This window comes from Enoplosus armatus, chromosome 6 (assembly GCF_043641665.1).
Source record: "Enoplosus armatus isolate fEnoArm2 chromosome 6, fEnoArm2.hap1, whole genome shotgun sequence".
NCBI classification, from domain to species: domain Eukaryota; kingdom Metazoa; phylum Chordata; class Actinopteri; order Centrarchiformes; family Enoplosidae; genus Enoplosus; species Enoplosus armatus.
Window position 1 is genome coordinate 22,456,603 of NC_092185.1, and position 22,060 is coordinate 22,478,662.

General features: G+C 41.7%; 2 protein-coding genes across 3 annotated transcripts in view; one reads left to right on the plus strand and one right to left on the minus strand.

The window, feature by feature from the left end:
* Positions 1-105: 105 nt before the first annotated feature.
* pnp6 (purine nucleoside phosphorylase 6) lies at positions 106-7,379 on the minus strand. 2 transcript variants are annotated; one of them, XM_070907485.1, is made up of 6 exons: positions 7,345-7,379; positions 4,316-4,479; positions 4,103-4,206; positions 1,212-1,387; positions 922-1,112; positions 106-302 (listed from the first exon to the last, which is right to left on the minus strand). In XM_070907485.1, exons 1-6 carry the CDS (start codon positions 7,377-7,379, stop codon positions 106-108), a joined length of 867 nt encoding a protein of 288 aa, XP_070763586.1. The 2 variants fall into 2 exon arrangements, with proteins under 2 accessions (XP_070763586.1, XP_070763585.1); XM_070907484.1 differs by having other exon boundaries at positions 4,316-4,485.
* A 2,708-nt stretch (positions 7,380-10,087) lies between these two features.
* hydin (HYDIN axonemal central pair apparatus protein) overlaps positions 10,088-22,060 on the plus strand; it is a 65,412-nt gene continuing 53,439 nt past the window's right edge. Inside the window, exons 1-6 of the mRNA XM_070907073.1 lie at positions 10,088-10,183; positions 11,173-11,298; positions 12,902-13,021; positions 13,389-13,523; positions 14,683-14,882; positions 15,254-15,378. Coding sequence (XP_070763174.1) covers positions 10,088-10,183; positions 11,173-11,298; positions 12,902-13,021; positions 13,389-13,523; positions 14,683-14,882; positions 15,254-15,378 — 802 coding nt within the window. The remainder of the gene's footprint in view (positions 10,184-11,172; positions 11,299-12,901; positions 13,022-13,388; positions 13,524-14,682; positions 14,883-15,253; positions 15,379-22,060) is intronic.

A 22,060-nucleotide genomic window follows, 5' to 3' on the forward strand; every position in this document is an offset into this window, starting at 1 on the left:
CTTGACCAGCTCACCACCTGTACATACTTTTTACTCTTTGCCCAAAGCTGTCATTAGTTACTTAATTGCGAGGCGGGAGAAAAATAAAATTTGTCAGCGAAGGCACTAGATCTTGGTGATGAGGTGGCTGACGAGCCTCTGGAGGTCCAGGGTTCGGCGCTGGGTAGTCCTCAGCACCTCCTCATGGTTTGCCTTCTCATCGCTGTCATAATCTGTCACAACCTTGTTGGTGATGAGAGACAGACCCAAGACACGCAAGCCACAGTGACGAGCCACCACCACCTCTGGCACCGTGCTCATACCTAGACAGAGGGAAGAAGTCTGTTTAAGGTGCACTGACATGACTTAATCACATATATGCATAGGATGTTAAAGGGGAAATCCTGTGATTTAGCATTGTACTTTCACAACATTGGATGACTTGTAAGAGGCAGATTAAAAAAAGAATGGTCAAAATTGGTGGAGCAGAGGCCAAGATATCCTCATTTTCAGTATATAGTATGGTTCAAGCTTGGAAAACCCTGGCTCCTACATTTCCCATGATGCAATTTGACAGCGACTTTTGTTAGATCCTCTCTACCTGTTTTCAAACTCCAATCTCAAACTGTAACACCGTCTCTCTGTTTGTGGTCTTTAAGCCCAAACCAAAATAGCCCTATAGCTAGCCAGCCTATAGCTTATTTGTTTGCATTTTGGCAAATTCCTATAAGCAGTTCTTATTCCACGGGGAATACAACAGCAAAATTCAAATGCTGTGTGTATCTGTTCAGAGAACATTATCTGTGCTTATCCGAATAATGTATTCACATTCATTTAAACTTTCAGCTGTACAGAGAGAGAGAGAGAGAGAGAGAGAGAGAGAGAGGCTTTCCCCAAAAACATCAGTATCCCTTTAAGTGAGCATAAGGGAGCTGTACTAACCCACAGCGTCAGCCCCCAGCGTCTGCAGGACTCTGCACTCTGCAATCGTCTCGTATGTCGGCCCAGCCAGCATGCAGTAAACCCCTTCCTGCAGGAAGCTGTCGCAGCCCTGCTCCTCTGCTGTTTTCTTGGCCAGGTTCCTGAGGTCACGGTCATACGCGTCCGACATGCAAGGGAAACGCACGCCGAACCTGAAGAGACATCAAATGATTGGGACACAGCCATAGTCTACAAGACACGAATGTTGCAAGTTTCACTTTCATAGTCCCGCCTCTGTGTTTGTGCTGTACCTGTCATCATTGTGCCCACACAGTGGGTTCTGCCCTGCGAAACCCGGCATGTTTATGTGATCCTTAATGAGCATGATGTCTCCCACGTTGTAGTTGCCATTGAGTCCCCCCGCTGCGTTAGTCACAATCAGAGCTTCCACACCCAGCAGGAAGAAGACTCGCACCGGGTACGTCACCTGGAATGACAAACATGGCATGCTTCAGAGACAGATACTGCCGCTCTTTTATTGCTTTGATGAATATCAGATTATTACAAATGGGAGTTACAAGATGGAGGAGGAAACACATCACATGAGAAGCAAATATTTTGAAAGGGACAGCTTCGGCAAACGCTGATGTCAACAGGCTCTAGGATTTTTTATTACTGTAGGTCCTTGTTGAACTGTGCATGTGTGAACCAGTTGTGCTTCTGTACTAACCTTTATAGGGCAGCTGATGGCCCATAAATGACTGTTGTTACTTCTCACTGCAGTCACATTTGGAAATTGCTTTTTCTCACTCACATTTCTCTACAGCTTGAATTGCCTGTGAAAGTGTTTTGCCAGTTAGTGCAGAAATGTTTTCAAGTCGCCTGCTTTCTTGATAAGGTCAGTGCTGTCATCTTGGAACATTGGCCTGTTTGATATGAGTTTTGCATATTATAACGGTGGACCGTGTTGGAAGCTGACTTGTGGCCTTGTTAGGGATGAAGTGTAAGCATGGTAAGCTGCATACGTAACAGCAGGACTGTCTGTGGTTAAATTGTAGCAGGGAGCTGTTAATGGTGAGCTGACGTTATTAGGCTCTTGGGTGGCAATACATATTTGCCTGTGTTACGCTAGTTTTCAGGCGTTGATTATTTATGTCACCTGACAAGGAGAAAGAAACAAAATCACACGGGAAATAGAACAAGATTAAAAGTGTGCAGCCACTCTGGCATGTAAATGGTTAGCCTTTAGGTGCTTCTGATCAGCATTTACATTTTGGTGTAATGTTTACCATATTAACCATCTCGGTTTAGCGTGTTAGCATGCTAACATTTGCTAATTAGCACTAACCACAAAGTACAGCTGAGGCTGATGGGTTTGTCAGGTGTTTGGTCATTAAGCAAAGTATTACACAAATAAAAAATGTTTCTTGTCTCTGTTCCTCACCTCATCTGACCTTCTGTTCCGTTTAGGATTTTACTCAGCTTCCCACGAAGGGCTTAAGCACACACAGGGCAAAGTCTAACACAACTTCCTAGAAAAACATATTTGTAATATATATTGTCTGGTGAAAACTGACTTCACTCTTTTTGAGTTCAGCTCAGTTTATGGTGATTCAACTCAAGGCATTTAGTACCGTATATCGCTGTCGAAAGTCAGGAAGGCCATAATGCATCTGGCTTTCTATTACAGTATGAAACTGGATTTTATGATTCAGTGGGATTATATGGATCATTTTATGTGGAGATGGCACATCACAGCTGGTAATAAAATAAATAAAACCAGGATACAGTGTCTCCACAGGCCAAAGGCCAGTCCCAGATCGACACTTTGACACACGGGGTGGTTTTCTTGCTGTCATCTTAATTCTGCAGCTGATCATTCAATATACATAGTAAATTGTTAGCCACAGTTGTGCACCGTGCTATGGTCTGTCATACTCCAAAAGGCAAAAAGCAACTGAAACAGCTTGATAAGAAATCATGAATGAGAATGAGATAAAAGCATAAGTGTCTCTGAGAGCAGATTCTCTGAAAGGGAATGTAAAACTATATGAAAGAAAGTCCAGTGTGAGCCATTGAATTTAAAGTTGTAATCTATTTTACAGGCAGTTTGATAAAAGTACTAGTTACAAATACTGCATCTACAATGATCTCTAAGCCAATGTTATTGCTGGAACTTAAAATGTGGCACAAAATGAATCCTCTGTCTTGTAAAGAGCCTCCCTCTGTGACAAGAATGACAAAGGAAGTGTTTGCGCATGTCCACGGTGTGAAGATCAGGCCTACACTCACAGAAGCTATAAATGTTTTTCTCAAAGAAAAGACAAAGTCAGAGTTTAAACTGCCAGCTTTAGTTCAGTCATCCAGTGTAGTATATCATTCACATCAGCAAGGTTTCAAAATTGCAGAAGCAAGTTGACTTGTGACAGAAATTGAGACAAATAGATATGACTGCATCTCTGCACCATCCTGTGCTCGCATGGATATCATTCAATTTCATTAGAATTTTTTAATTCATTAATATAATTCCAGAACAACGAATAGCAAAGTAGACAAGTCCAATAGACAAACAATGTCATTTGTCGGTCCACCACTTTGGCCCAGACAGAAATATTTCAACAACTATTGGATGGATTGCCTTGACATTTAGTACAGATATCCTAAGATTTGGCGATCCACTGACTTTATGTCTTCTAGATTGACTGGCACAGACATCGTACAGCCAGTCATGGTTCCCAGATAATGGATCGTACTGGCTTCGATGATCCTCAGACTCTAGTGCCACCATGAGGTGAACATTTGTGGCTTTGAGTGTAATGTCCCAACAACTATTAGATGAATTGCCATAAAATTTGATACACACATTCATGTCAGCCTAATGACGTTCCCATCTGCCTCAGCTGTACTTTGTGTTTGGTGCTAATTAGCAAATGTTAGCATGCTAACATGCTAAAATAAGATGGTGAACCTGAAACATCAGTATATTTCACTGTGAGCATGTTAGCATGCCGACATTAGCAATTACACACAGCCAATAGTATGGCTGCAGACTGTACGTCTTGGTTTTTTAAATACATCATTACAAAACCAGTTAATTCTAAAGGTTGTTTACAGCTCACCTTTAGCGATAACACTGTCTTAGCCTTACTTGTAAAAAAGTCCCGCCAGCAGTATTTTATATACCTTGCGTACTACAGCTCACCGTGTGTATGTTGTAGCCCTCGTAGAAGTGGAATCTCCCCTGCATGCAGACACACTCGCGGCCCTGCAGCTTCCCGAACACCAGCTGACCGGCATGGCCCGGCACTGTACAGCCACAGCACACATACAGGATGAGCAGCTGCTGTCAGTCTTATGTACAGTTTGCTTACACTTAAAATGAGCATTAAAATGAAATTTGTCGGAGACAACTTACCAGTGCTGATGGGAAAACGTGGAATATCCTTGTACGGGACCACAGTCTTGTCACTTAGCAGGTCAGCCAGACCGCCCAGGCCTGAACCACAGATGATGGCCACTTTAGGACGCTGCTCTGTGTGGGCCAGCAGCCAGTCTGCAGTCTCCTTATACTCTTCATAACTGTATCTGACAGTAATGAAAAGGAGATGTCAAATATTACTAAACCAGAGCTCTGACAGTGATAAAAACACTTGCATATCTCTATGATAATTATCGCCATAACCATCATCATAATTATCACCAAGGAATAAACACCATAAATACTAAACAACATCAGTCTCATGGAGTCATCACTGTCTGAGGAGAGCAGGTAGGAATATAAATGAAAGCACACAATGTGAAGGAAACACACAGCGCTGTCTCTTTCGACAATAGCATGGGTGAGGTAAGGTAACGTAAGTGACGTGTGCGGAAAGTATTGACAACTTTGGATGTGTAAAACAGGAGAGGAATGTAATTAATGCAATAAGCTTTATGTGGAAGCAATACAAAAAAACAACAATGTATTGCATTGAGAGGACTGACAGTTGTGCACACATACATGTATGCCAATTCTTCAGTAGAACAGTCTCAACTGATAGCTTCTTTGAACGCATAAGCAATAACTAAAACACTGCCAACAAGAAAAGTCAGTTTAGCTCCACAGAGATACGTCTGCTAAAGGTTTACCATCACCTTTCCTATTGCAATATTCAACCTCAGGATGTCTTTGTCATGATGACAAATCAACTTTCTGAAAAATCACGCCAAGCTGTTGCTCATTGTCATGATAATATTATCCAATACTCTGTAACAACTGTGTTAAAGACCAGTTAAAAGATCAGCTCGAGGGAAATGCAAAAGCACATGGAAAGGAAAGGTAAAAATATAAGCAAATATAACATTGTGCAACTTTTACTTTGCCATTTTAAGTATGCCAGCCACATTATTATTCAGGCATGCTGATTTGATTGGAAATGCCTCAAGGTAGTACATTATACAAAGTCTGGAACAGTCTGTAATTCTGGTTATAAATCTGGTTGTAAAGCTGTAAAGCTGTTAATGTCCCCTCTATGCCTCAAGCTTTGTTATTAAAACACAATGACACTTCAGGCCGCAGCCTTTACCAGACCAATCTGCAGCGGGAGAGAGCCTGATGATTTTTAGCCCATTTTAGAGCTGCTCATCTAAGGTGACAACTACATCAGACTAGCCTTGGGTGTTCAATTTTCCCACAGTTTCCCCTTCTTTCTTTGTCTAATTCAAGCTCAAGCTCAGCAGGCATGTTGGTACCTGGGACAGGTTAAAGCCAAAGTGATGAACTTTTATGTGAGAGTAATGCTCCCACCAACCATCTGAGAGGTGACTTAGTGAGCCATTAAAACCTTATCAAGACAAAAAAATAAAGCAGGCGTTTTGTATTGTATGGCTGTCATTACCAGCCTGTCAGTTGCAGACGTTCCACTTCACATAACTCTTCAGGTGGTGATGGCAATGTTACACACAAACACACAACTACACTCACACACAGGCAAACTGCTTCAGGTTACTGCTTCAACTGCTGCTGTTCTGTAGGGGTGTGTCAGCAGAAGGTGGGGAATGAATGACAGCAATTCAGGTCATTTAACCTGACAACTGAACATCTTCTTGTAATCAGTGATTCATAAACCGAAGAAACTGAAACATACATCAGCAGGGCTGTGCAATATGTAGCCTAGCCATGAAGAAAACAACAACATCTCTTATCCAACAAAAACATGATGACATTTCATGTCTCTGTAATTCTGCTTTATATCTGTTTTGAATGAGCGTCAGTGAATTGCTCTTACAAAACAAGGAGGATGGTAAAGAGCAATACTAAAGGTTTGGTGTAAAAGTGTCCCAATGCTGAATTTACTATTAGCCAAATAGACTGACCAAACTGACCTCAAACAACCGAGAAAAGTGTTTTAACTATGGACATTTTGACAATGGCTCAACCTCCAACATAATCTCACCCCCCTTTCATAAAAGAGCAAATATATGATGTTTCCGGTCCACGCGATATTTCTGGCCTCATGTCAGTTGGTTGCACAATTCTCCTGTTTTAAAACTGTTCACACTGATACAAGGTGCTGATGCTAACTTTTTTTTAATCTAGCTTCTCTTTTTTTTTTCAAATGTTATTTTTTGCTTCTAGGAGTAATGTCTATTCATTAATTCATTAATTGTTGTGGATTTAAATGTACTTATTCCAGTGTTTTTAGTATGGGTCAAGCTTCTTTTCTATTCAGACCGTGCAGGTCACACATATGCCTTTGAAAACCCAGAATGCATTACGTAACAGCAAAGTTAACCATTTAACTCAGAGCAGGAAGTGAGCTCGAGGGCTCTCACCTCTCCGGCTCTCGCGGACCAGCCAGCTGCGCGCGGAGCTGTCCGTGGTCCTGTCGGAACGTCGTGTTGGGGCAGCGGAGCAGGGAGCGGAGCGGTGACGGCCTCCAGGCTTCTCTGCTACGCATTTTTGACATACACAACACAGCACGTTCAGTAAAACACGAGGGAGTCCGACCGGCCGGCGCAATGACTAAGCTCGGCGGGTGTCAGTGAACGAGAAACACAAGACTGGCGTGTTGAATGAGCAGACACACGCATAATTAATGAACGGAATTCGACGTGTTTATGTACAGAGAAAGCATTATAGTTAAGACATGTCGGCTATACCACCTGTAACATACACGGTTACGTCAGAGTGAAAAGTGTCATCCTGGGAGGACAGCCTCCACAGGCTGCTAATCCTCGGAACAATGAGTTCATATTACTGTTGCCTTGGCTTCTGTAAACGATTCTGACACACTACAGTTCATACCAAGATGCGTCTTGCAAACTTCACGGATTACACACGTATTATGCTTTGAACACCACTGGATATCCCTTAATATAGCCTAATTAGGCTACATGGTAGCCTTGACAACCATGAGGCTCATTTCACTGCGGTCCACCAGCGTCCAGCCTTATCGGTCTTACCTGCACTGACTGGTGGAGGAGGACGCCGCTTCCATGTCTGATGATGAGCGGCACCAATCTACTGATAGGACGCTGTTTGTGTCGTGTTTGACAGACTGTTGAATTGACGGTGCTGGAGCGGCTGATGGAGATTCTGCTGCGGCGGGACGGAGCGGCGGAGATCATGCTGCGCGCGGACGTCACGGCGTATCGGGCGAAGGGGCGGGGCCTAAACGGACTGCCGGTCCCTTTGAAGAAGACTAAATCCAATTTTCTACCAGACTGGGCAGCTCACTGATCCGTTCACTGGGAGAGACAGGGCTGGGAACAGAGGGAGAAACAATGAGAGGGCGGCAGAGAGAGGGAAATAATAAGATCAGTGACAACTTTTTGATAATAATTTTTGAAATAAATTAAAAAATGACCTAATGCTAAGAAGTGAGTTTGGTTAAACGCCTCAAACCCAGGGAGCTCTGCATGATATCTTGGACTGAAACATGTGGTACAACTAGTTTCTCTCCCTCTCTTCCTCTCTCTCTCTCTCTCTCTCATACACACACACACAGGCTACACAACAATTAAAGGTGCTGACTCATGGGTTAGAAGGAGAGACAGTCCTAGTGAGAGAAACCAACAGCTGTAATAATACTGACTTGTTAGTCAAGAGAACTATAAACCAATACGGTATAATGACACTTGATCAAATAAACTTTTATAAGCAGAGCTGCAATGCAGCCTATAATGTAGCACTTTAACTAACTAATTAACAGACTTTATGATTTAAATCCTTGTGAAGTGAATGAGTAGCTGGAGTACACACTGTAGTATTCTATGATAAAAACTAACACATAGTGGGTATTTTTTTTTATGTATAAGCGGATGCCAGTATTTTTAGACTGAGTAGCCTATATTTAAATCCAACTAGTTTTAGGTCACCAAAACATTTAATAAAGAATTAAAAAAATCAGTTCCTTGCAATGTGGAGAAGGCTCTGAAATAGCAGTTTGACCTTAATGTGAATAGTGATGCCTAGATGATTTAAATTTCATCACCATTTCATTCTGAGCACTGGGACAAATTTATATGATAATGACTGATCAGAAGTTTCAGTAACTGACAATATATTGCAAAAATAACAACAACAAAAAAAAACATTCTCAGTGGTGATCGGGGTCCAAGTGTCTCTACTTGGGGAGAATTAAAAAGATTAGTAACCTCCAAACGGCTCCAGATATGTAGCCTATGTCATGAACACAGTCAGTCAAGAGGGATAAATAAGTGGATTTGTAAAGTTGTAGATTAAACTAGAAATTCCTGCCCTGTCATCAAGCTCACTGGGGTTTCAAATCCCTTTTGTGATCCTACTTGTCCTTATAATGACCCCCTTGAACATGCACAGTGCTCAATTGGTGTTGGTTTTGTGTGTGTGTGTGTGTGTGTGTGTGTGTGTGTGTGTGTGTGTGTGTGTGTAAGAGACAGTTGGAGTGAGACGTGCATTTCATAGATATACGATGGGGCATATCATCTAATATGATAGCTGTGTTTTGCTTATTATTTCTATAATGGGCTAATCTAGAGACATTACTTCTTCAGACGTTACACATTAGATTAGCAGACAGTAGCTGTGTGGTTAATTTCCAAGTTAAAATCAGACATAACGTATTAACAGAAAAACACATTGTTTCCATTTGATGTCACTTCATACTTTTACACCTTTTTGTACTTTTTACTTGGCTACTAAACAAAATATGCTCCACCTATAAAATATGCTGTCATAGATAAACTACACATCATATAAAGTTGTTAAAATGACCTCAGCCTCAACTTGTAATGGAGTATATTCCCACTTACACCAAGTAAAATACCTCTTTTATCTATGTTTCTCTCAATTTTAGCCTGAGTGGTCTGTTAACTGGTGAGAATCAGGTCAGTTAGTCAAGTAGCTAATCTATGGTTTCATCCAAAACAAGTCGAATTATTTTGAGAAACGATGCGAAATTGAAGAAATAATATTACTAATTAATTAATTTATAATCTCACTATAGCCTGTTACGTATGTGTTCTCATGACTCCTCAGAAAATGGTATCCCCTTCAGTCTTTCTTAAAGCCTTTTTTTCAAATAGACGTTTTGTTTGTGTCACGTGAGAGGCAACTTTGTTACAGATTTTTGCAGCCAGTTTTAGTCAATGTAGCAGCCCGTAGCCAATCAGGAAACCGTTTACTGGGAGGTCGTGAGTGCGTTGCCACGGCAACAGACCACAACGAAGTAGACTCCAGCGCTTGTGACTAAATTTCGGAGAGATTCATCTGTCTAACCTTAACTACTTTAACTAGCCGCGAACTAACCGCCGCTTATTCACCTACGGAGAGGCAATACTTTTTTAAAATACTTTTTTTGTCGGTGCAAGAAAACAACAGTTTGACTTGTTAAGTTTACTCTAACGTAAAGTGACGGAAGTGAATTTTTCAGCCAGGTAGGATGGAGTTTACAGCCTAACGTTCGTGTAGGTTAGCTAGTTAGCTTGTTGCAGCGACAGCATGAGTGACAGTAAGGCCTCGGCAATGCGAAGTAATGCGAGTAAATAATATATGTGTAACTCTAATTGTAAGTAATTTCGGATACTACTACGTTACACTACTACAGTATACTCAGGGACTTAGTTAGTGTAACTGACTTACATGACACGTCTTCTCCTCTCTTCTGTGTCGTTCTTTTCTTTTTTTTCCAGGTGAATTTGCCTCAAAAGCGTGTGTTCATTCAAAATGACAGCCATTCAGTCAAGAACTAAGTGGTTCAGGAGCAAAGTGTCTCCGCCTTGCAATTATAAACCTGCTCTAAAGGAGGACAAGCCAAGAAGGGTGAGGATATCATGTCTTGTAATGTCTTGTAAGCTTGTAACTTGAATGGCAAGAATCCAGCTGGTCAGATGTTGAAACCAGGTTTTTTTTTGTCTTCTCATGAATTAACAGGGGCCCAATTTCCTGTGACCCACAGTTTGGACATTGTCCCGTTCTTTTAAAGAAGCTGCTTCCAATGACAGATTGTCCTAATAATTACTTTGGGTTCTTAAAGGGGAGAAAAATCAATATCTGACTGCAGTGTTTTGTTGCAATGACCTCAGCTCAGCAATTTTAAGCCTCTGCTCTCTCCTTGGCTGCTTGTGTCTGTACCTAGAGTAGGTGACAGGAGTAGGGAGAACTTTTACTTTACTTCTCAGGTCAATATGAGATCCACATAAAACTGATGATCTGTCCTTACAGTTGATTCTACTGATTTCAGAGAGAGAAGCCACATTATTTCACAGCTTGGCTTTTTATAGAATAGTGTTTACTCAAGCAACTTTGTTGTCTCTGAATAATAGAAAGGAGTGTATTATAAATACACACCTGACTGGCAGCTATTGAATATTGCATATACAATAACCCACTCTGCTACATTATTCATTTTGATTTGAAGCTAAAATCCCTCTCTGACCTTACCTTGAAACATGTTAAGTGCAGTTAGATGTTTCTTTGCTCCTGGTGCACTGATAAAGAGGTGCCAGAGGATTGTGTGGAGAGGACACTAACCGCAAAATGGTTCAGATAGTCCTCACTGACAGGGGGGAATATTAACATTCTTTGAGCGCATAAAATCAGCTCATTTAAATGTTCTTGATGCAGGCGTCTGTCACAGCCGACAGCTTTAAGGTGACAGTCTACAGCCCTTGTGCTCATTATCTTTTTTCCGTTCCATCAGTGGTAGCAGTCTTGTTTGATATGGTGCCTCATCACTGCTGAATTAAGAGACAGGAAACAGGCTATCAGTGCATGTAACATTGTAGCCCTGTGCTGCTGTGTGTTTGCAGGTTACTCCATCTCTTTACACCCAGGAGATGTTGCAGTCTACAGAGGAGCGCCTGGCCCACACCAACGAGGTGCACCCGCCCCGCATCCTGGAACTGCTCGACATGAGCAAGACTACGCATCACAAAGTAAATGCCGCCAATGTTGTGATAACTCAGTAGCTTAATACCTTGCTATGCCTTCAATATCCCCCAAATAAAAGTAGAAACCAGAGAGCAACCAGAAACAAACGGCTACAGTAGGCACTGATAACTAGGATGATGAAACTGGTTAAACGTGTCATTGTGTTATATGAGCTTGAAGCTTATACTAGAGGCTGGTCCAGCACCATCCCTGACAACCATGACAGTGACAACAGCCTGTAGCAAAAGATAAAAGTTGGACAGGAGTTTGCCATTACCACTTCCGTCTGCGGACAAGCCTGAGCTGCTGACTTTCATCTTTATGAGAATAAAACCCTGGGGAGTCCACTATAACATTTGAGTCTCAAAAATACATTGAAACCTACATTTGATTTTGACAACTTGTCTCCTCACTACAAAAGACTTCCAGACCACAAGGATATATAATAAGGTAAATGTTCCCAGTGTTACCTATGCTGTACTTGCACTCTAACTTGTGTATTGTGTACATACACTCCATTTATCATACTTGGTTTAACAATTGGCCAAGTCTGTTGGGCTGAACTGATATATAAATGAATACATATATATCAATAAAATGAATGGATATGGGAGACTTATTGGAAGGACGACAATGCATTCAAACGTCTCATTATTTCATCATTAATTCCCTGCATACAGAGCATGCGCTGTCATTTACATTGTACCAAAGCTGCTTCCCCTTAGTCAGCAGGCACTAATTGATGGGCGGAGGGCAGCCAATGTGACTGAATGCTCCGTACTAGTGGAGTCAGAATTTAACAGGGCCATCGTGCCATCAAAAGTTCGTGGAATGCCTATGGAGACGAATAAATGCAGCCTCATCATAATTAGGAGGACCCATTTTTGCATCTCACCCTTTTCACATTTTTTGTTGACTTGTCAAATATGCAAATGTGAATGGCCACTGCAGGTGATAAGCGGGAGCAATGACCAGCAGGATCCTTTTAGGTCATCCAGAAAGCCACACAATTGCATACTTTAATATACAGTACAATATTATTTTCACTTTGACTGGCAATGACGCAACGAGAGAGGGTAAATGAAAATCACTCAAGTTAACTTCAAGAGGGCACATTATCTCATACATATTATGAAATCTTGGTTATGGGAATAGTTCAACATTTGGGGATGATGCTAATTCTCTTTCTTGCAGAGCGCTAGTTGAGAAGGTCGATACAACTCTCATGTCTGTCCGTTTAATATGCAGCAGTAACCAGTTAGCTTAGCTTAACACAAAGACTGGGAATGGGGAAACAGCTAGCCTGGCTCTGTCCAAAGATAACAAAATCCACCTATCTCCTTCCAAACCAGTGTGGGTTTGAAACCACATTTAGAGCACCCAGGAGTACTCATACCCAGAAACTAACATGGGTGACTTCAACAACATTCAGAAATAGTCATCTTGTCTGTGTGTCCTTACAGGGACACAATGACAGGGATGGTAATGGGTGTTTTATCATATATTATATTATATACTGTATATGTTGTGTTTTTTAGGAAAGGCATACTTTAACTGGTGTTATTTTATACTGTTTTTTGTGTGTGTGTGTGTGTGTGTCTGTGTCAGTTGTCCTTGGTAGATACGGATCAGCCGCTTTTCCAACCCTACCCATCTGAGCTGGTCTTCCAGAACTTTACTCCTGCACAGGCCTACAAGTTACCTTTACTCCTCCTCAACAATGACAAGGTGTGTGAATGAGTGATGACTCATATGCTAACAACATGGCTGCTGAGCTGATGTTACAGTCAAGAACAGCTGTGAAATGGAACACAAACAGTCCTATTCTCACACAGCTTTGACCACAGCAGCAGAAAAAGGGAGAGTTTACAGTGTGTGTGTGTGTTATGGATTGTAGTTTGCGTGGAAGGAGAGCAGAAAGATTGGAAAAGGTCAGGGGGGATTGGAGGAGATTTATCACTGCAAGTTGTACAAGACACCATCAAGTAATAATAAATAAATCATCACTTGTGTGTGTGTCTGGCTCTGTGTTTGTTGCTGGGTGGGGTGTGCAATTTTATAAAGTTTTGTGTGATTTATTTTCTTTTTTGTCAAGGTTTCACGACAAGTGAGGCTGGAGCTGCAGGACTCCGAGTATTTCCATGTGCTCGGCCCAGAGGAGGCAGGTAGCAAGGTTGCACCAGGAATGTCTGCTACCTTCGTTGTCTCCTTCACCCCGCAGGAGAACAAGGTACTGGTCATACACAGAAGGCTAGATTCAGGGAGCACAATGAAGTATCAAGGTAACCTGCACTTAAGAGACTGACTCGGAATTTAGATTAGATGATTAGATGAAGCTGTAATCAGCTGTAGGGAAGCAGAGGAGGGGATGTGGGTAAGAGTGAAATTAGAGAGATAGTACTCTCTATGTAAGCACTCATACTGAAGACAATAATATAGCAAAAAATACATAGATTAAATAGATAGTATGAAATCAATGACTGATTACACATTAAGATGGTTAAGGTTAAAAGGTTCAAGGGTCAGGCATTAGGTTACACCAGCACATCCTTTTGTCGTCTCTTACTGATACTGTGGATGAAAGTGAAACCTGAGAAGCAAAGGTCAACATTAAATGCAGCAACATTATATTAAAGGTAACGTTAGCCCTCATGTGTGTCTTGGTTATTTTTACAGTGGTCACCATACTTGAAGGGAAATTCTGGTGGCTAAATGAGTGATAGTTACCAAAAGTTTTGGAATTGGTCCAGTAGATCGCCTCAACCAACAGGCTGCAATGGCTGCAACGTAATCCTTGTGGGCAGTTGCACCTGTGAAGTGAAGCGTTTTTGCCACTGTCCGTCTCATTGTTATTCTAAGTGTCTGACAACATTATGGGAAGGGTCCCTACAGAGATAGACCTTTTTGTTAGAGTAAGATAATTTTTGCTTAACCAGAAACAGAAGTCTCACTCAAGGAGAAGTCTTACTCTGAAATCTCGCGAGAGGTGAGTTGTTGCAGGAAGACAACAGTGTTCCTGGTTAAACAGGTAAAATAGGTAAAATATTACACCTACTAAACATTGCGAGCATGCTGATGTTAGCATTTAGCTCAAAGTATTGCTGTGCCTAACTACAGCTTCACTGAGCTGCTAGCATGGCTGTAGGCTGTTAGTCTTATTACAGGATTTGTGGCTGCTGTGTACACACGTCATATTAGAAAATACTAAAAACAATGATTTAGTAGCTAATTGACAAAAAGAATCAGAGAGTGTGTGTGTTTGCAACTTGTGTCCCCATTCAGGACTAACTTTACTGACAGGCGGGTGGCTCAGCATCATCTAACAAATACTTCAACAACATACATGGAGCTTAAGGGTTTGACACACGTTTTCCATTTTATCCATCTAGGACTACCACCACAGACTGGTTTTTGTGACAGACAGAGAGCGGTTTGAGGTCCCAATCCGTGCCATCGGGCCTCGAGCCATTCTCGACTTTCGCGACGATATCCATTTACCGGCCTGTCCTGTGAAAGCCTCCACGCAGAGGACTCACTTTGTCTGCAACATAGGAAACAGCAAGGCAATGTTCAAGCTGCACACAGAGAGGTGAGAGTCAGTACAGCATGGCCTTATGTCTGCCCTGTTTGAGTGATGTAGCCTATTATATTTTACTACACAGCAGATAGTTTCAGTCTTAAAGGCTTTTATTAGATACCCAGTAAACACTGCAAACTCATATTTGTCACCCAGAATCACAACGTGACAGCAAACATTTTTCATAGCAACTATATTACTGTACTTGGTGACATTTAATTCTCATTTACAGTAATTACTATTGATTACAATTAAACGTTTTATCGAACATTTGGGTTGCTTCTGCCAGTTTCTAAAACCTTGGCTGTTAGAAAACGCCACACCTTAACGTCTGTGTTTTTATTCCACCCTGTGAAATTCTATTCTGTTTTATTTTACTCCAGGCCTTTCTCAGTGATGCCCTCCTCTGGGACTCTTGATGTAGGCGAGGGCATGCAGGTGACTGTGGATTTCAACCCCATGATTGTAGGAGACCACAGCAAGGACCTGCTTCTGCACTACCACACTGGTGAGAAAAAAATTCAGGCCTCTGAAAGCAAACAAAACTGGGAAACCGTAAGCAAGCTAATGACACAAATGACTTAAAAGGAAGTTATGATAGCTTTTGGTCAAGCTAGTGTCAATTGTACAGTAGCATAATTTCTTCATTTCCCAGAGCTGTGGTGAAATATTCACAGCTGTCCTAATCAGCATATCCAGATATACAGATTTACAATAAGAAGGACCTCGTTGCAGTGTGTTTCTCATCAGCTGTGTTAGTTTCCGTCATAGCATTTCTATTCTATTATTCTCTAAATGCCTCTTTAGAAGAGAGGCGGTGGGTTTTCAGACGTTCTCTCTCTCTTTTGTCAGAATGTGTTTCTAAATCTGCCGTCTCTCCTCTATCAGAGATTTCATTTGGCTTCTCCGAAATCTGACAGCCGTATCAATATAACTTTTTTTCCTTTGGTATCACCCAAATATGCACACACAGACTTCAACCTGCACATAGTGAGACGTATTCTATAAACAAAAGTACTTTGTCTCATTATATCTGTTGTGGCCTGGCACATGCACAACAGACACACACACACTCAGATGGAAGCAGAGATTTTCTATAATAATCTACAAAAAGAGGAGTTTGCATAATCAACACTGGCAAATGGAGTGGAACTAAAAGGATGAATGTGTTTACTATAATCACTGAGGTAAACACCGTAATGAGATTCTCTTTCTGCAGCAATGGTGACCCTGAAGCACAACGGGACTGCTGAACAGGGCCCACCATCGACACACACACGCACACACACACACACACACACACACACACACACACACACACACACACACACACACGCACACAAAACAATGGTTGCTATAATTCCCTGAGTCCATCTCAGGATTTGATGATAATGGCAGGTAGACAGGCATTCACTGTGATCAGATGGGAAGCCAGTTCATTCTGTACTTTCAGTATTATTGCAGGTGTGTGTTTCACTGCGTGTCCGTCACATGCACAGCCTTTATCAGTGTTTTCCATCCACACACCTATCTGTAGCAGCCCAGCACAAAAAGATTCCCAGAGCTGATCCAATTAACTGTGCATCGTCTCCTTTCTAATCGTCTTCTTTCTGCTGCTTGATGTAAACCTAATACGTTGTGTGTACGACGATTTGCTTGTATGAATATGGCTGCTTTTGGATTCAGAATGATCCTTTAACCTTGGATGCAGCAGATGAGTAGATACTAACAGGTTACTAATGAGGTACTTCGGAGGTTATGTGTGTGTGTGTGTGTGTGTGTGTGTGTGTGTGCGCTTGGGACCCTGCAGTCAAAGGTGACATAAGTAATGGTAATGAGAGGAGAATCTATAACATCCTCAGGGAATTGGGCTGCGAGTGATAGTGGTGATTTATCCGATGATGGCTGTGGTGTATTGTATTTACTGCTCAATGCAGCTTTCTCTGAGGACCTGGCATCTCTCTTCTCCTCTCCTCTGTCTCTGCAGCTCTGGTTTCGTCTCAAATGACATCTCAATGGGTTGAGCGTACACTAAATTTGACAATTGGGCAGACTGGCTCCACCTTTTGCAAATGACGACTCAAAGCTTGATTATTTGCAAACTAAAGCGCACACAAACAGGCGAGTATAATGCCAGTCTTGCGATCACAAAGATTGTGCAATTAATGTTGCCACTCCATGGAAACAAATCCAATGTTAATTCACAAAAAAGTTAGACGAATAACTAGACAAAATCACATCTTAATCAGTCCATATTAGTTCATTTTATTTGTCCTACTGTAGGTACTCGCATCAGTCCACTGCAGTAAACTAATGAATGATTCATTTTTTAATTAATTAAGCATTTTACTGAATGTGATACTGTTGCTTGGTAAATGCTTGTTTTTATGGTGACTGATCGCATCTATGCTCTCCAAATTTGTGTTTTTGTGATAAATCTGCTCATTTGTTATAATCTTGTTAACAGGAACAGTGTTTTTTGAGGGATTCCTGGGCTCTACCCCTACTTATACCGTACTGCAGTTTAACACTCAGTGGTCACACGTTTTTCTTAGGGTGATCTCGGTTGCCTGCACAATTAGCCAGACTCCTTAACATCAAAGGCGAAAAAGACGAAGCTTTTGACTTTTCCTGTCGACACACGAGGGGATCAATTAGAGGTAAAAGGAGAAAGCTGCTGGAAAACATCAGTGCTGGGGCTTAGTCTGTTCTCTTTTTTTTTTGCTTTAGCTCACCCCGTTTTGAACGCCCTACATGCATTTAGCGAATGGCCTAGTAAAATTGTGTTTTTTCTCGATCACTTTGATGGATGGCAAACATTTAATGTTAATTTAAATACAGAAGGTTTAAATGCAGAACCGCAGCTTACAGTAACTTAACAAAACTTTACATTGTAGTTTGTTATGATGAGAGAAGAGAAATTAGTCTCATGTTTCATATGTACTCCCAACTAAAAATTGGTAGCTGAAAATAGCGATAGCAAACATGACGGCCTTACTCTTGACCAAGCACATCAAAGTCTCCTTTAAAGCTGATTTAAGCTACACAGCTCCCTAAAAGTCGTTTAAGTAGACAAATCCCACGGTGTTAAACAAATACAGTAGAACAGCTGTGCACCATGCAGAAAAAAGGACTTGAGTTCACTCTTGTTAGCTATGCATCACCTGGGTAGATATTCCACGGTGCACTACCCCCATTTCTACTGTGAAGCACTGTGTGTGTGTGTGTGTGTGTGTGTGTGTGAGAGAGAGGGAAAATTCAGTAGCATGCTGACACAACAATCATTCTGTTATCAGTAGTAGTCCTGAAACTCTACCTCGGCAAAGTCACCTTGTGAGAAAACTGCCTGTTTATGATTGGATAATGGTGGATAAGAGCTGAACCGTTCTGACTTTAGATTCACGTTCATCCATTTTTGAGTTTATCATTTAATTTATTGTGATGCCATTCCCCCAGAGCAGTGTTTGTGTATAGCTCTTCAATGATAATTGTTTTGAGTAAAAAACTTAAGGATCTATAGAAAATATCTGTGGATGAGAGGGTTTTTTTTGTGTGTACTATAAAATAATTCATTTTTTTTTACCTGTGTGTGTATGTGTGTGTGTGAGACCTTAAAGGAGCAGGGTTGCCATGTGGCTACGTAAACAGGCAGATCTGCTGAAGGAGTGGCAACGCTCGGCAACATTAAGCTTTTATAGTGGGAGGGCCAGCCCAGGTCCAGAACACCACTTACAGCCCATCAAGAGGCTATCATTTTTAATTTAGCACCTTTCCCTGTCTCCCTCACGCTCATGTATGTTTCAGGTCAGCATGCTGCAAAAGGCTTTACTCTGCAGAGGGGCCGTTGGAGCCTTCGGCATAAGCTGGCTGCGTGTGCATGTGTGTGTTAGTGTGTTGTGTGTCAATTTGCATGTACACCATAGTACTTAACGCAGGTACAGACGACATTTTTATCTGCCATTGTCAATTAAAAGCCAGTGCATCTTGCTTGTTTTCCATCATGGTGTGTTAGAAAATCCTTGTTCTGTCTTAAAAGTGAGTAGAGACTCTGTGCTGCTCCAGTAACCCTCCATCCCTCCCACCCCACCCCCCTTCTCCTCTGTCACTGCTGCTGATTTAAATGAAAAGACGGACAGCTCTTAGGGAGCGCTGAGGCATCTGCTTTGACAGGGCTATAGCACCGAGGGGACTTCAGCACAGCAGCCTTTTACAAAAGCAGCTCTCTCTCTCTCACACACACACACACTCACACCAAGCAGCTGCACATAAACAAACACACACGCTCAAAATATAAGTACAAGCATGTGCGTACACACACACACACACACACACACACACACACTGCAGAGCTGTTTGTGCCGTAATCAAAGCTAGCTGAGGGGGTTGAGAAGTTCTCTCGCTGTGTACATAGAGAAATTATGGGAAGAGAAAGCGAGTTGGGGTGGGGTGGGGGGGTTGGGGGGTGGTTGGTGGACAGTGGTGATGAAAGCTTAGCAATAAGCTGCAGCTCTCCCTGCCTGTCAACTGCTGTCATAGCATCCGGATGCTGGGAGATAATTGCTTTCTCTCTCTACTTTCCCCGAATCTTCGTCCCCTCTCCTTCATTTCCTTCTATCACTCATCCTCTGTCCTCATATGTTTTTCTTCCCTCTCTTCTTCTTCTCTTGTCCGATGATATCTCACAGCTCTGTAGTCTTTCTAGCAGAGAGAAAGCAAAGAGCTGGCCTTCCTGCAGAACTGTGCCAGTCTTTTTCTTGTGTCCCCTCTGTCTACTTCTACGTGATGGAAATCTCATTGATAATTGGCCCGCTGGAAGCAAACGCGAGTGCTCCTGGAATTCTAAAATATGTTTTTGCTGTAGGGTCCTTGTGTAGGTTTAAGCAGCCCTCATTCTTCACAGTCTGCTTTGTCTTTTACTCTCAACCAGAACTGGGGCCAGTTTGTTGTCGTAAAGGCTAAATAAATCACACTAGGAGAGTTTTACTACGACTGAGGCTTTTTATTAAGCAGTTGAAGTACATTTCAGATTTTCCTTCATCTGGGTTATGACATGGAGACTAAGTTATTAGAGGGACTGCGGCATAAGCAGAGAAGGTCATGTTCAATCCCTGCCTGCACCTGCTCACTCATTTTGAGTGGATTTTGATACGTGTGCAGGCTCATTTGTTATAGTGTATGTGGAGCACTCCAGTTTGGATTATGTTAGGTTTGTAGCATTTATTAACAGGTTGATAGCCTGAAACAAACAAGGCCAAGAGGTACCTGGACTACACATGCTCTACCTATAGGAAAGGAAGGTCATGGCAGCAGCAGTTTAGACCTGCAAATGTAGACAAAGAAGAAAGCTTCTGCCTTTTTAATAGTTGCTCATGTTACAGTCACAGTTTCTCTCACTTTTTCTATATCAAGTTTTTATTTTCTCTAGGCAAATGAAATACAATTTCCTTTACATTTATATTTATGAACAATGCATTGGCATTAATGATATTATCCACTGCTTTTAGCTGTGACAGATAAGGTGTAAAATGTCAGCCAGTACATCAGTATCAGTACGTATCTTGGTCACAGTACTTAATTACCAAATTTGAGGGATCCATGTCAAAAGTGTTTGTTAATGTTAAAAAATAAATGTCAGCCAATATGCTTTGGTCAACCGTAACCGTGTCGGTGTGAAATCATATTTGAAAAATGAGCAAGACGAGAAAGCACTAAATATCTCTAATTCCTGAAAAATAAAAGCCAGACAGACATTCCCCAAACAATGAATGAAAAAGTGGCTGTTTTCTTGGTGTGCATGTTTTTCATGTGCATGCATGAGGCTCACACTTTCCACCTGTATTATTTGTTAGCTAAAGTAAAATAAACAATCATGATGAAACACCATCGTGCCACATGGCTCCTAAATACTCAAATAGAAATATAGTTCAGCATGTGGTGGTGCTGTAAAAGTCCAAACGTTAGCTTGTAAAGAGTTTCTCAACGTTTCTCAATGTTTTTTTCAGTGGCTAAAAACAACATTAACAGCAGCTATAAAAATATGTAACACTCACTGATCTCAGAGGCTTATACTTATTTTGCCTGCCCATGGCACACTTGGACGTTTCTACGCTTGAAGAGGAATCTGCTGTTGGTTTCCTGGCCGCAGGTTGGAGTGGAACTGCAGCCCTGAAGCTGCTGGCACTGCAGCCTTGCAACCGGATGATTTGTTCTGGGCCTCGGCTTAGGTGCTTTGCGTCAATGACACCGTGCCCTTGTTTATTTAAACATTGTTGGACCCGGACAATTTTTTGCACTGTCAAACCAGAGTCACATTTCTAATCCTTGGCCAAGAGCAGGATTTCACTCAACCATCCTGCAGAGAAACCATCAATCCTCCCAATCATTTGTCATTTGTAGAATAAACCTGCGCTCCAGAGCGTAACTCAATCCGTTCACTCCATTCAAACAACATGGGAAAATACAATTGTGAAAAAAAAGTAATTAATGGAGAGTTTCCATGGTTGGTCTTGGCTAGAGACATGCTTTGAAAAGCACAACAATCACAGTAAATAGATATACCTGTTGGCCTCATTGAGTTGCAAATGAGAAAATCCTCCATGTCACTTTGATCTCAGTTCTCATTCCTAGTAATTTTATTGACCAAGGTGTCTGTGTTTTCATTTACGCCAGGGAGATGTTACATCAGAGAAATGATGAACCACAGAAACACATGGAGAGGAGAACCCTGTAGAGTTCAGAGTCCAGACAACTCAGTAATCACCATTCAGACTTCCCCTTATGTTGTATCCAAAAGAGGTCCCTGCGTGTGTGGAGTTGGACTTCTGCTGGACATTTGTCTCTTTTTGAAAAATGTGACCTCTGCAGGTATAGAAATATAAATAATCTCAGGTTAAGTGTGTTTTTACAGGCCGAAGCTCCAGTCCTTCTGATTTGAATGTAAACAAACACTCATTGGATTTACATAAGCCCTTGTTCTTGGTGGCTTTATACAAAACCTTGTTTTGCATCTTATTTTTGTTGCTGGTTATTGTTGCTCTTTCTCTCACTGTTGGATGTACGCTCACTGTGTACCCCTTGTTACTACCACAGAGACTCATTAGATGTCCTATTCACCATTAAGGACTTCGTCTCTTGTGGCTTGTGGTTTTGAGACCTCACTCCAGAGAATCATACTTTGAAATCGTATTATG